The sequence below is a fragment of the Meriones unguiculatus genome, chromosome 9 (assembly GCF_030254825.1).
Source record: "Meriones unguiculatus strain TT.TT164.6M chromosome 9, Bangor_MerUng_6.1, whole genome shotgun sequence".
NCBI lineage: Eukaryota > Metazoa > Chordata > Mammalia > Rodentia > Muridae > Meriones > Meriones unguiculatus.
Window position 1 is genome coordinate 72,218,993 of NC_083357.1, and position 13,143 is coordinate 72,232,135.

General features: G+C 40.3%; 1 protein-coding gene across 1 annotated transcript in view; it reads right to left on the reverse strand.

Moving 5' to 3' along the window:
- Cog3 (component of oligomeric golgi complex 3) overlaps positions 1-13,143 on the reverse strand; it is a 51,159-nt gene that overhangs the window by 34,361 nt on the left and 3,655 nt on the right. The window contains exons 2-8 of the mRNA XM_021635050.2: positions 9,976-10,122; positions 7,340-7,401; positions 6,094-6,259; positions 5,446-5,520; positions 4,173-4,265; positions 3,090-3,215; positions 1,552-1,632 (exon numbers count right to left, since the gene is read on the reverse strand). Of these exons, the coding sequence (XP_021490725.1) occupies positions 1,552-1,632; positions 3,090-3,215; positions 4,173-4,265; positions 5,446-5,520; positions 6,094-6,259; positions 7,340-7,401; positions 9,976-10,122 (750 nt within the window). The remainder of the gene's footprint in view (positions 1-1,551; positions 1,633-3,089; positions 3,216-4,172; positions 4,266-5,445; positions 5,521-6,093; positions 6,260-7,339; positions 7,402-9,975; positions 10,123-13,143) is intronic.

Below are 13,143 nucleotides of genomic sequence, written 5' to 3' on the forward strand. Positions count from 1 at the left end.
TATACTACTTGGTTACTAAAAAAAAAAAAAAAAAAATAATGTGGTAAAGCCACTGATCATTAAGCAATCATTCCATAGTCACCCACTAAGTCCTCCTGTCTATGCCATTTCTTTCAGAGTCAAATATTCAATAGGGCTTTTAGCTAATAGACAAAAGAAATCAATCAGGCACAATCCAAATCTCCTCATCACCCTCTTCCTCAGTCTTCTACAAAAAACCAAGCATCTTTCATCTGAAAAACAAAATTATTCTTGTTCAACTCGCTGATTTTCAAGGAAGAGCATGAGGTCCTTCTAGTGACAAAAAGAACATACATGTATAAGCTCCAGTTAACTATCTCAACTGGCATAACCGAACACTGGGTTTGGCCTTTCCTCCCCACTTCTCATTTCATCAGGATAAATACACTGGCCATTCCTTGACTACCAGATACTTCTCAGGAAGTAAGGTGCACCCCTTGCCTCATTCAATGTCCTACCAGAGCCCTGTCCAGCTCTTACGCCTCTCCTGAACGCTGCACACCTTGTTTGCTGACGGGTCCTCCTCCCTACTTCAAGACTTCTCTTCATTATAATCCATTTCTTTTCACTGCACCTGTAATCTATAAAATGGTAATCTGACCAAAGCATTCCATTTCAGATGAGTCATTCATTCCCTACTTTTCATGAGTCAGCCTGCCGTGCACCATGCCTTGTTGCTTTTCCTTCCTCTTTCCCATCACACTCTAATAATATCCTGTCGTCCAGTTATAATACAGTAAATGGGAATCCCCCGAAATGCATGTCTTTTATGTCTCTAAAACCTTCCCTTACAATAGAAATGTTGTTCCCTGTATAACACCCTCAACTCCACTATAAATCTGAGTTGGATTTCTTTTCACATTTTTTAGTGTGTGTGCTGGATAGCTTTATGTCAACTTGACACAAGCTGAAGCTATCTGAAAGGAGGGAACCTCAATTGAGAAAATGCCTCCACAAGATCAAGTTCTAGGCAGGTCTGTAGGGTATTTTCTTAATTAGTGATTGAGGGGGAAGGACCCAGCATTACGGATGGTGCCATCCCTGGGCTGGTGGTCCTGTTTCAATAAGCAGGCTGAGTGGGCCGGGGAGAGGAAGGCAATAAGCAGCACTCTTCCGTGGCCTCTGCATCAGCTTCTGCCTCCAGGTTCCTGCCCTGCGTAAGTTCCTGTTCTGACTTCCTTCAATGATGACTGTGGAAGTGTGAGACAAATAAAGCTTTTCCTACCCAAATTGCTTTGGTCTGTATGTGTCTGTGTCTGTGTGTCAATGTACGTATGTCCTCCAGGAGTCCATCCTGTCCTTCATCAGGGACTGAACTCAGGTCATCAGGCTTGGCAACAGGGTCTTTACATCTGAGCCATCTCACCAGTTCCCCACATCATCCAGAAACTTCCCTGAGCATTACAGGAAGGACAAAGACTTTAAATGCAAATCCTTTCCTGGGATAAGCAAAAGAACTAAGGCACTGGAGGTCTTCCAAAGGATTGGCTGAAATTTTCATAACAATATTCAATGTGTCAACAGACTTACTCTGACTTTAGGGGCAGCAGCTCGAAATTTCACATAAAACAGCGTGAAGGCGTTGTCTGCATTAGGTACTGATGAGGGGTCCTGACAAAACATGAGGAATAGAGAAGAAAAGTATTAGCAAACAAGTAATTACTCAGAAAAGGAACACAAACAACTTCATACATCTTCTGCTTCATCTCCATACCTACCAAAAGCTAAGAGAAGAAAATCTCAAAGAGAGGTTATATGTTAATGTTGCTATAGCTATCATCTAATTAGTTGAGCTACCATCCTCTCTCTTTATAGTTAAATTTTATCCTGTATTACTTGAATTTTGGCAAGTAGAACTGAATACAGACTTAAATTGTATTTATTGAGTACAGGACCCTGGCCACGTTTTTAGTATCCCTGACATGCAGTGCATGTCCTTGAGAAAGGCCGTTTTTAAGTTCCCTTTACTTTTCCCTCTGCCATAGTAGGGCTGAATCCAAGACCCGGCACCTCTACACACTGCTCTACCTCTAGGCAGCACCCCAGCCTACCTCTAATTTGGTTGGTTTTACTTTACACTGAAACAGGTCTCAGTGAGTTAGTTACACAGACATGTCCTTGAACTACTTATCCTGCCTCCATCTCCCAAGCAGTGTAGGTCACAGGGATGCCCAACCAAGAAGTGAGCTTAGAAAATAAAGAACAGCCTTCATGGCTTTGTTCTCTTGGGAAAGAAATATATTCAGTGACCATCCTAGATAGCACTACTCTTAATTTTCTAACCTAGTCAGTGTATGTTACTTTTCTATCTAGCACCTACTAATTTGTAACTAGTTTTTTTCAACATTTTTACTAGTTATTATTTCTAAATACAATCACTATGACAGCAAGGACCTCATGAGCTCTCTTTTCCACCATCCAGTTTCTAATAAAATATGAATTGTTAGGGAACACTCAATACAAATATGCCTGCTGCAGGTACAGTGGTATATGCCTGTAATCGCAGCATCCAAGAAGCAAGAGGACCACAAGTTCAAGGACAGGCAGAGCGACACAGTGACACCTGTCAAAAAACATTCTTACCTGGTGTGTCCAAAGCCCTGGGTACAATTAGAGCACTGTACTAGTTATCCACGACCCAAAAGTTGCTTATACTTGCATGCACACATACACACAGAGAAAAGTCCAAAAAGTATGATGAGATGCAAGCTATTTGTTATGTGAAGCATTCATTTTAGCTTTTTCATAAAAATATGGGCAGGAAATAAATCAAAAATAGTAAAACTGACTAAGTTTGAATAGTGTATAACATAAAAGAATCTTCCTCATCTTAAATTTTTCTCCTGGCGCCAGGGGTTGGAACCAGAACTCTATAATACCAGGCAAGGGCTCTGCTAGCTGAGCTATATAGGATATAGTCATACTTCTCTATTATAAAAACTGCAGCATATATTCTTACTTAACAAGGGTAAAATGTCTAGTTATACAGTATTAATTCAAACAAAGATTGTGGAAGACACATAAATAAAAAATAAAAGTCAAGCTGTCGTTAGGATCAGTTAACTCACCCTTTTTAGTAACTGATTCGTGAGAGTCTGCAGTGTGTTCACAGTATATGTCTTCATGAGGTGCAAAGCTTTAGAAAGACATTGTTTAAACTTCAGTAAGTATACAGGATAATCTTTAAAATTAGGCTGTAAAACAAAATTTACAAAAGAAATAAATATTAACAGCAAGCAAACTTTCAGTGAGAACCAAGACGTCTTCTATGCAAAGCAACACAGTAAGTTCTGTGGACCAATAGCTCCGTCAAGAGCACTACTTGTATGACCTGGTCACAGCCAAATCCTCTGTGCCTGGCACAAAGCTGGGGCTCAGTCAGCATTTGCAGTTGCAAGCAATTAATGTCAATGCCCCTGAACTCTGAGGCTAGTGTGAAGACCCTACTAGAAACAAAATGGAGTTAGCAAAAATAAGAGCAGCAGTAAATCCTCAGGGATCAAGAGAGGAATAAAATGAAAGGACTTGTCCTTCTGGGTATCTCCTGAACCCCCACCCAAGCAACTCGGCATCTCCCACATCCATGCACACCTTAAAATGTCACATCCTTTTAGGTAGGATAAAGCTAACTCAATGAGGGCTCTTCTCACTCCAGGAGACCCTTAACAGCCAAAAGTATTGTGTATACCACTAAAAAGGGCAGGAAAAAAAAGGTGCTTGTTTTTCTTCAGCATGTTACAAACATAGAATCATCCCTCAGTATTCAAATAGCACTAGTTCTATGACCCCAAAGGATAAGAGAGTACTCAAACACTTTGAATACAATGATGCAGAAGTTGCATATACCAACTTCACATCCCCCTTATACTTTATATCATCAGCTATTTATGAGCCGAATGTAACGTAAATGCTATGGAGACAGTTACGATGCTAGACCGTTAAGGGAATAGCAACAAGGAAAACAGGCTGTACATGCTTAGTATAAACAAAAGGTTCTTTTTAATCTTTGAGATACACAGCTGGTTGATTCCACACAGGAGAAAGCCATACAGGGAAAGCTGACTAAATTTTTCCCAGTGGGGAAAAACAATTATATAGACTAAGTGATTAATAGAAATGTTAATATTGTCAAGCATAAAAATATGACTTACATGAGATGAAATATATGTTATACAGTCATCTAACTTGGCCAGCATAGGGATAAATCCTTCACTATTCACAGACAATGTGGGGGAATTCAATTTCTTCAAGAAGAAGGAAAAAGAACAATCAATTATCAACAAAAAGTAAACATTGAAAATTATTAAAATTAACTTTTTTTTTTCCAAGACAGGGTTTCTCTATGTAGCCTTGGTGGTCCTGGACTTGCTTTATAGACCAGGCTGGCTTAGAACTCACAGAAATCCACCTGCCTCTGCCTCCCCGAGTGCTAGGATTACAGGCATGCACCACCATGCCTGGTGAACATATTTCTTTTTAAATGTAATAGTGTACTTATAGGCTACTATTCAACAGTCTTGAACAATCACTAAAATATCCTCAACTGTGCTCCATGTATAACAACCTAGTGTCAACCTAGTTAGAAAAAAAAAAAAAGCAGAAGAGCTCAGAAAGCGTTTTTACAATGCTGCTGTGCAACATTAAACTGAATTAATACATCACAAACCCAGCAATCCCACTTCCTATCACTTCACAACATATACTATGTCTGCATTTGGACACTGGCTAAGTTCTTAGGTTAAAGGACTAACTAGCAGTCATGGCACCTGCTGAGCATGCTCATAGGGCCCTGGGCTCTACTTCCAGCACAGAAAAGAAAAGCCAAATATTATCAGCCATTTATTCTTTCTTGATACACGAGTGATTTGCCAATGAACCAATTCACACAGCATCCCACGTCCAAATGGCTGCCAGCTTTACTTTTTTTATGTCTTTAATATTGGGCTTAATAATGATAATTATTTTAACAACTGAATAATATGATTTATAAATAGCTGTGACTGACAAGTCAGAAACACAGAATTACAACTTACCGAGATGCCCTTATTATCTGCCTTATGAGGACTACAAGCTTCTTCAAACTGAGCATGGGAGCTGGCTTAGAGCGTGTAGACACTATTATAGACACGCAACACAGCACAACTTAGAACTCAACAGTTACTGTCCTAATTTTCACAGCTTAGAGGGAAAATTCTACAATAGGTAATAAACAAAGAGATCCAGTAACAATAACATAATTTAAGAAATCCTACTTAAACCACATATGGAAAATTCTAAATTGATAATGGCATGTCCACTGCTTAAATCAAAAGCTCCATGAGAGAACAACCAGTAAGTTCAAGTATCACTTTGTACGCTTGAAGATTGCTACAGAAGGGAAATATAAAGTATCACTAACTTCACAGGAAAGTACAAAGCACTTACTGTGTTAATCGTCTCCAATTCGTTAAAGTAAGACAGCTTCTGTTGTATATGCTCAGCAAGGTCAGCAAGTTCCGACTCACATTATAAAGAGAAAAATCAATTATTATAAAAATACATAAAACTGGTACCCTAATGTCAACATTACTTGGAACAGATTTATAGTTGACATTTAAGTTTAAATCGGAAGTGATTTCAGAATCATGCTCCAGTATTTCTGCACCCATCAACCAAGAGACAATAACTAATATCATACGGTCTTTTATGAAATAAAACACACACAAAAAAAACAGAAAATTCTGAAATACAGTAACTTTAATACGCTATCTGCAACTTTTTACAAGTTTATGGTCAAACTGCTCAAGCAGCTGCTCAGAAACAAACCCACCATGAGTGCAGTCACTGTGCCTATCTGACAGTGTTAGCAGCAGTGGCCAGAGCACAACCAGTGCCCTCGGCAGCTGCTCTCGGCAGATCAAAGGAGGGAGCCTGCCTCCGCCCTGCCGCCCTACAGCCATCTGCATGTTTAACAGTCTCAGAGAGAGTAATCTTCAGATCTACTTGGAAAAACTAAGAAAATTAAAATTAAATAGCATTTATCTATTTAAAATTAATCACTGATCCTGTATCTCTTCCCTGATTGCCAATTACCTGTTCTTTTAGGAGCTGCTCGCAGGCTTCATGAAGAGCTCCTGTCTTATTGGACACAAAGAGATACTGTTTCTGCAAGGCCTCCAGATGCTGAAGAGCGCTGTTCACATCATTCAATATAGCATCACACTGTTCCTGAAACCCAGACAAGTAATCCCTCATCTGTCTAGAAAACAGAACCAAGAGGGGATTGGCAATAATATTTTCCCCCAATAAGCATAGTAAAAAACAATAAGGTCTCATCTTTTCCAAAATTATAAATTTCAGGTAGAAAATCTGACTTACTCTTCCAAAATGTTTAACACTCACAACCACAGCAAAAGCTATCCCATAAACTATTTCAGGGCTTACAAGATGAATCACTGACACCACCAGCAATAAAAGGAATTAGCCTGAGAGCCGCAACCTGGTTTCTTGCATGTAAGTCAATAAGTTACTGGTGTCAACCTTCAAATGGGGACACTAGGACACCCCAAGGCAGCAAGTAAGGTTACTCCTTCAAATAACTGCTACCGCCAAAGACCAGTGATGTGAAAAGAATTTTGGATTTGAGAAGACACTGATCTAAACTGCAGCTCTACCTAAGCCCAAATGGCACTGGCAATCAATGTGTCCAAGCCTCAGTTTGGCCATTTTGTAAAATGGCAACGTTTCCTTGCAGATCTGCTATGGATAACGTGGGATTGTACATCCCTAACACAATGCCTAGCAATATTAGCCATGAATATGCCAGGCACAGTGGTGACACCTTTAATCCTACCACTTGGGAGGCAGAATCAGGCAACTCTTCTGTGAGTTTGAAGCCAGCCTCGTCTACGTAAGAGTGTTAACAGGACAGTCAGGGTTACGGAGTGACACCCTATCTCAAAAAGCCAAAAAAAAACCAAAAGATACTAGTGGCCATAAATAAATGTTAACTGAGCATGAATACAGAGCCCATAATGTAAACTGAGAGAGAAACTGTCTGGTGTCATTCTTCCCCTGCTATCAGCACACACTAGCCACACTCAATTCAGATGGTCTTCCTGCCAGGAATGCTTCTCCTGGGAAAACAAACACCTCACAGATTTCCCAGACAACTTCTTTACCCAAGTCCTTTCTGCAGTTCTTTTTTAAAATCACTTATCACCCCAATCTTCACCCTCGATAGTCTTAAAGAAAAGCTGACTGTAAAGTTTTCTTGGTAACTTAAGATGACTGTGATGTAAAACTCAGGATAGCCAACAAATAAAGGACCCACACATACCTATATTTAGTTCCTTCATCCTGATCCATCTGAGTTTGTAGCTTTGCAAACCATGAGAAAAACTGAAAAATAAGAGTAGTATTCTGTCAACCAAACTAAAACAGATAAATGGGAAGTGATTACCTGGTAGAGCACAAGTTAAAGGGTAGACATCACCTAACCGAATCTCATTTCTAGGGCTCAGCCACTAATAACTAGCTTTGAACTTTGAGAATATTCAACATCTGCATGCCAGGAAACCAAAGGATATGAAAGGCATTGGTCACCTCCAGAGTCAAGTAAGAAATAGTATTAAAGACACACACACACACACACACACACACATTTCTTCTTAAGAAACCAATACTTGGCTCTTAGCTTGCCAAATTTGAAGAATTAGCATAGGGCTTTGGATAAAGATTAATATTAATGTTACCTAATAAGAAAAGTGAGAATGTAAACCTGAAAATCACACAGTGAATTAAGAATCTGGACTTTGGGGAGACTGCAGAGATGGCTCAGTAGTTAAGAGCACTGGCTGCTCTTCCAGATGACCTGCTTCAATTCCTAGCAACCACATGACAGCTCACAACTGTCTGTAACTCTAGTTCCAGGGAATCTAACACCTTCTTTTGGCTTCTGGGGGAACCAAGCACATAAGGAGTACATAGAAATACATGCAGGGAAAACATCCATACACATTAAATAAAAATGAAAAGTGAGGGCTGGAGAGATGGCTCAGAGGTTAAGAGCACTGGCTGCTCTTCTGGAGGTCCTGAGTTCAATTCCCAGGAACCACATGGTGGCTCAGAACCATCTAAAATGAGATCTGGTGCCCTCTTCGGTCATGCAGGCAGGACACTGTATACAGAATAAATAAATAAATAAATAAATAAATAAATAAATAAATACTTAAAAGAAATGAAAAGTGAAACAGAGTATTGACTTGAGGCTGTATCTGTCCCTATACCAATGTTTTAGAAATCATCCATTATTTAAAAATAGGTAAAATCTCGCATGGTCATATATGCCTACAATACCAGCACTTAAAAAACTGAAGCAAGAGGATGACAAGTTCAAAGCCAGCCTGGGATACATAATAAAACACTGGAGAAGGAAGGGGAGACAAAGAGGGAAACATAAAACAAAACAAAACAAAACAAAGCAAGAGTTAATTTACTTGAGAAATCTGGCGGGGGGGGTGCTAAAAATGTTTTCTATTTTAGCCAGGTATGGTGGCACACACCTATAATCTCAACACCTTGGGAAATAGCGGCCAGAAGGTCAGGAGTTTAAAGCCAGCCTGGGCTGCACTGTGACTAGGAAGCCAGCCTATACTACATGAGACTCTGTCTCAAACACAAAAACAAAAACAGGTTCATATCAGGCGTGTATCTTGATAGAAGTTATACCAGTATATACACCAAAACTCATCCAACTGAGTTCTCACTTAAAGTGAGAACATTTGGTTATATATAAATCATAACCCTACATAGTAGATGCTTTAAACTTTTAAAAAGATATGCAAGTCTGAATTTAATACAGATTTTGTTTACCCAGGAAGGGAACTTCTGTGAAAGGATAGAAGGGAAAAAGAAAGATCAGCATGTGTGGAGGAAGGTACGGAAGGACAAGGAAGCAAGGGGAGAGCACAGCACAGTAGCATTATATGCAAGTGACATGCTGAAATCTGCTATTTTGTGTACTAAGATAATGTGGAAGGGAAAAATGATTGTTTCAAACAGTACAATAATATTCACAGACATAGTGCAAGACCACATTCTCCAGTTCTCAAAGAGAGAGTCAATGTCAACAGGATGTGGGATTGTCATCTACCTTGGCTAACATTTTCTAAGCATTTACTGTGTGCTTGCTACACACTATATTTGCATGTGTTATTTAATTCTCATAAAATCATCTGAGATGGATATATAATCATCCTTATTTTACAGACTCAGAAAATAAAGGCCCAAAAAGGAAAGTAATTTGCCAAACTTCACAATGATGCTAAATAATGGAGGTGATTTTCAGATGTAGGTTGGCCTAACGACAGCAGGAACAGACATGGGTTGACCTAACTACAGTAGGACCAGATGTAGGTTAGACCAACTATAGCAGAAGGAAGTGTGTCACCAGGCATGGGCTTTGAGGTTTCATATGCTCAGGCCAAGCCCAGTGTCGCTCTCTTCCTGCTGCCTGCCAATCCAGATACAGAACTCTCAGCCCCTTCTCCAGCACCATGTCTGCCTACATGCTGCCATGTTTCCCACCATGACGATGATGGACTAAATCTTTGAAGCTTTGAAACTGTAAGCCAGCCCCAATTTAATGTTTTCCTTTATAAGAGTTGCTGTGGTAATGGTGTCTCTTCATAGCAATAAAACCCTAACTAAGATAGGCAATAAGGTCACTTAAAAACAGTTAACAGCCAAAACTAAAACTGTTCTATAAAGACCTGATGCTAGTGCCTTCAGTGTGTCTAACCTTTGACACTAATATCATGTTGCCACCTGCAAGTGTTGGGCCATGCTCATAGCTACCCTGGGACACATGTGGCCCAGGTGCAAGTTAGACATGCCTATGTTGTCCTCATTTTTGAACCAGTATTCCGACACCTAGAAAAATCCAATGTCCCTAGAAAAGATGACACCACTTACCTGCTGCGCAGTTTCAATTCTTTCTTCTTCCATTCCTAAGGAAGAGAAGCCCTTCAAGAGGATGTCTTCTGTAGACTCAGGCACTACAGCAGTCAGCTCAATGGGCAGAGACTGGGATGCTAGGCTGCATACATCTTCAATTGGGAGCTTGAAAAAGAAAGCCACGAGATATTTAGCTTGAGATAAATGCAAGTTATCTCTTAAATCAATGCAATTGACTATTTCTATCTTCTTTTGAAAGAGAAAGGAATATTTCCTTTAAATCCTCTAAGGTCAGAAAATGTTGTGTAGTGGCACATGCCTTCAATCTCAGCACTCAGGAGGCAGAGGCAGAAGGAGCTCTGTGAGTTCAAGGCCAGCCTGGTATACACAGAGCAAGCTCCAGGACAGCCAAGAATACACAGAGAAACCCTGTCTGGGGATGGGGTGATACAAAGAAGAAGAAGAAAAGAAAATGTCACATAATACTAACATTCTCCACTAGGCCTCTCCAGAACAAACTCAAGATGTAAAGAAGACAGCAGTGTCCCTCCGTAGCAAGGCCTGATGGCTGTCAGCTTTCTAACAGTGGGGGTGAACCTGTGTGGAACTACATGCATTCTCTCACTTGAACCTCTGTAAACCACCATTAGACAAAAGGAAAACCTGTATGCTGGTGCAAGTCGTGTGTTCTCTGCAGGGTCTAACACACAGGCCTGAACACTCAACAGAATTAACAAACCACAATCAGTAACCGACCAACTACCTCCTCCTACCACCGCCATCCACAGTACACAGCACCTCCACCGGCATCTTATGAAATTAAACAACAGAAGAGAATCTCAGAGTTTCTATCAGCTCCCAAAGAGCCCCGGGAATAAGGCTCCCCTGTGCCACCAGGACAGCACTCTCACTCTCCACTAACAGTACTTTGACTCTGGTATTGATTTACCTGAGGTCCCTTTCCAGACAAGCTGTTTTCAGATCTAAAAGAAACTGGAAGTGGATGACAGAGGAAGCAACAGGGCCCACTGCTGGGCTCAATTCTAGTTTTAAGCTCATGGCATTTAAAGTCTTCTAATTAAGACATGACTCAAGGCCTTAGACAATTGCTTTCATCTTTCTAAATGCAGACATCCCATCTGAAGACAGGACTTCTTCTTTAAAGCCCAAATAAGCTAGACGCAGAAACACCCACCACTAATCTAGAAACAGGAGTCTTTTATATGGGGAGATTACATCTGTGTTCACATGTGTCTGTACTCATATGGCAAATACACTTTAAACCGGGAAGCCTGGTTTAAAGCCTCCTGCTGTTGTACAAGCTGGTGTCATTAGGGAAATTAATGACTCTATTCCTCAATTCTTCTTTTATCACATACAGATCCAGTGGCCATATCAATAGGATATGTGGGGTGCAAGTAAGAAAGCACTGGCTTCTCTGGGTGCTGACAAACAAGAGCCAACAATTCTAAACATGATCAGGAAGCTCCTTGTACACAAATGAGTCACTGTCATTAGCCAGGAAGTCCAAGCAAAATGCAAATGTCTTCTCAGGACATCACAACGCATGTAAACTCTTCCTGAAAAGTAGCATAAGCCCTGATATAAAAGTACTGTGGCCCAGCGAGAATTAAGTTTCTCAAACTCCGTGAAACCTATCTTGAGTCTAAAGTATCACCAACTACATGCTGCCATTAGGGGTTCTGAAGACAGAGCTGTCTGTAACTGAGATAAACAGCACCTGCACTGGGGAAGCACCCCAATTAACCAATAAGGAGCTGTCTCCATAGAGAGAGGATGGTGCACACACCCCAGACAGTGCAACATAGAGAGCATTTAACAGAAGACCTGCCACTCAGTAAATACTCGATGAAGTTAACTACTGACAGGGGAAGTACTTTTTACTGTTCCTATTGACAGCAATCAGAATTTTTTATTACTCCTCCATAGGAGCAGCAACAGAATAAATGTAGTGATCTGAATTGACAGTGTTTCTCAGGAACAGACTTATAACTAAGCTGCCTTTGCGATACTGCGTTAGTAATAAAAGTTAGACCTGTAACAAAAGATCACAGATAAGGCAGGTAAGACGGAAAGAGGAAGAAGTAATGCATCCAGCTCAGATGCATCCCGTAAACATGCAGGCGCACACCTAGACGAAGAAACAGAAATGCATGCTGCTTGCACACAAAGATGCAAAAGCCAGATAATTTACAAAAGCGTAAATATTCTACATTTATTTATCATCTGGTGTGATCTCCCATGCACATCAGAGAACAACTTAAAAGGTCAGTTCTCTCTTCCACCACCTGGGTTCCAGATATTGAACTCTGGTTCAATCAGCTTGATCACAAAGACTTACTCACTAAACCATCTCGCCAGAAAGCGTAAGTATTCTCAACTACGTCATACTTCCCATTGCAGGATAACCATGCAAATTAAACCCGGGCGGGTGGGGGGGGAGGTTAGAGATGGTTCAATGGTTGCCAGCACTTGTTGCTTTCATAGAGGACCTGGCTTTGATTCCCTCTTCTGGCCTCTGTGGACAACAGAAAACTCCCAACTATTTAGACTATCAAAATTCATAATATTTATATTTTGTTTGGTTGTTAAGTCTTTAGATTGACTTTTTAAGTGTGCTATACATTAACTTCCACTATTTCAAATGGATCCAAGGGGGTCGAAGACATGTGCTCAGCTTATTTTAAACAAAAAAAAAAGTTATTTTCTAAATTACTTTAACCAGATAAAACTCTAGATCCCTGAAAATCTGCTCAAGATATTTCAGAAACATTCTATAATCTAACCTCAAATAAATACAATTGTAAATAAATCTAAATATCATTTATCCAACAGCATTCAATTTGATTACTTCAACCACTAAGGCTTTAATTATGGGGCAGGAGAAAAGGGTTCAACAGTTAAGAATGCCAGTTCCGTTCCTAGCACCCATGCAAGGTGGTTCACAACCTGTAACTCCAGCTCCAGTGACTCCAACACCCTCTCTGACCTCGTGGGCATTCACACTCACGCACAAACTCACACACAGACACAAGTACATACATACATAATCAAAAATAAAACCTACAGCCGGGCAGGTGGCATGCACCTTTAATCCCAGCCCTAAAATCTAATACATATGTATCAGAAGCAGAAGGGTCCCTGGTCCCTTCCTTTACTAATAAA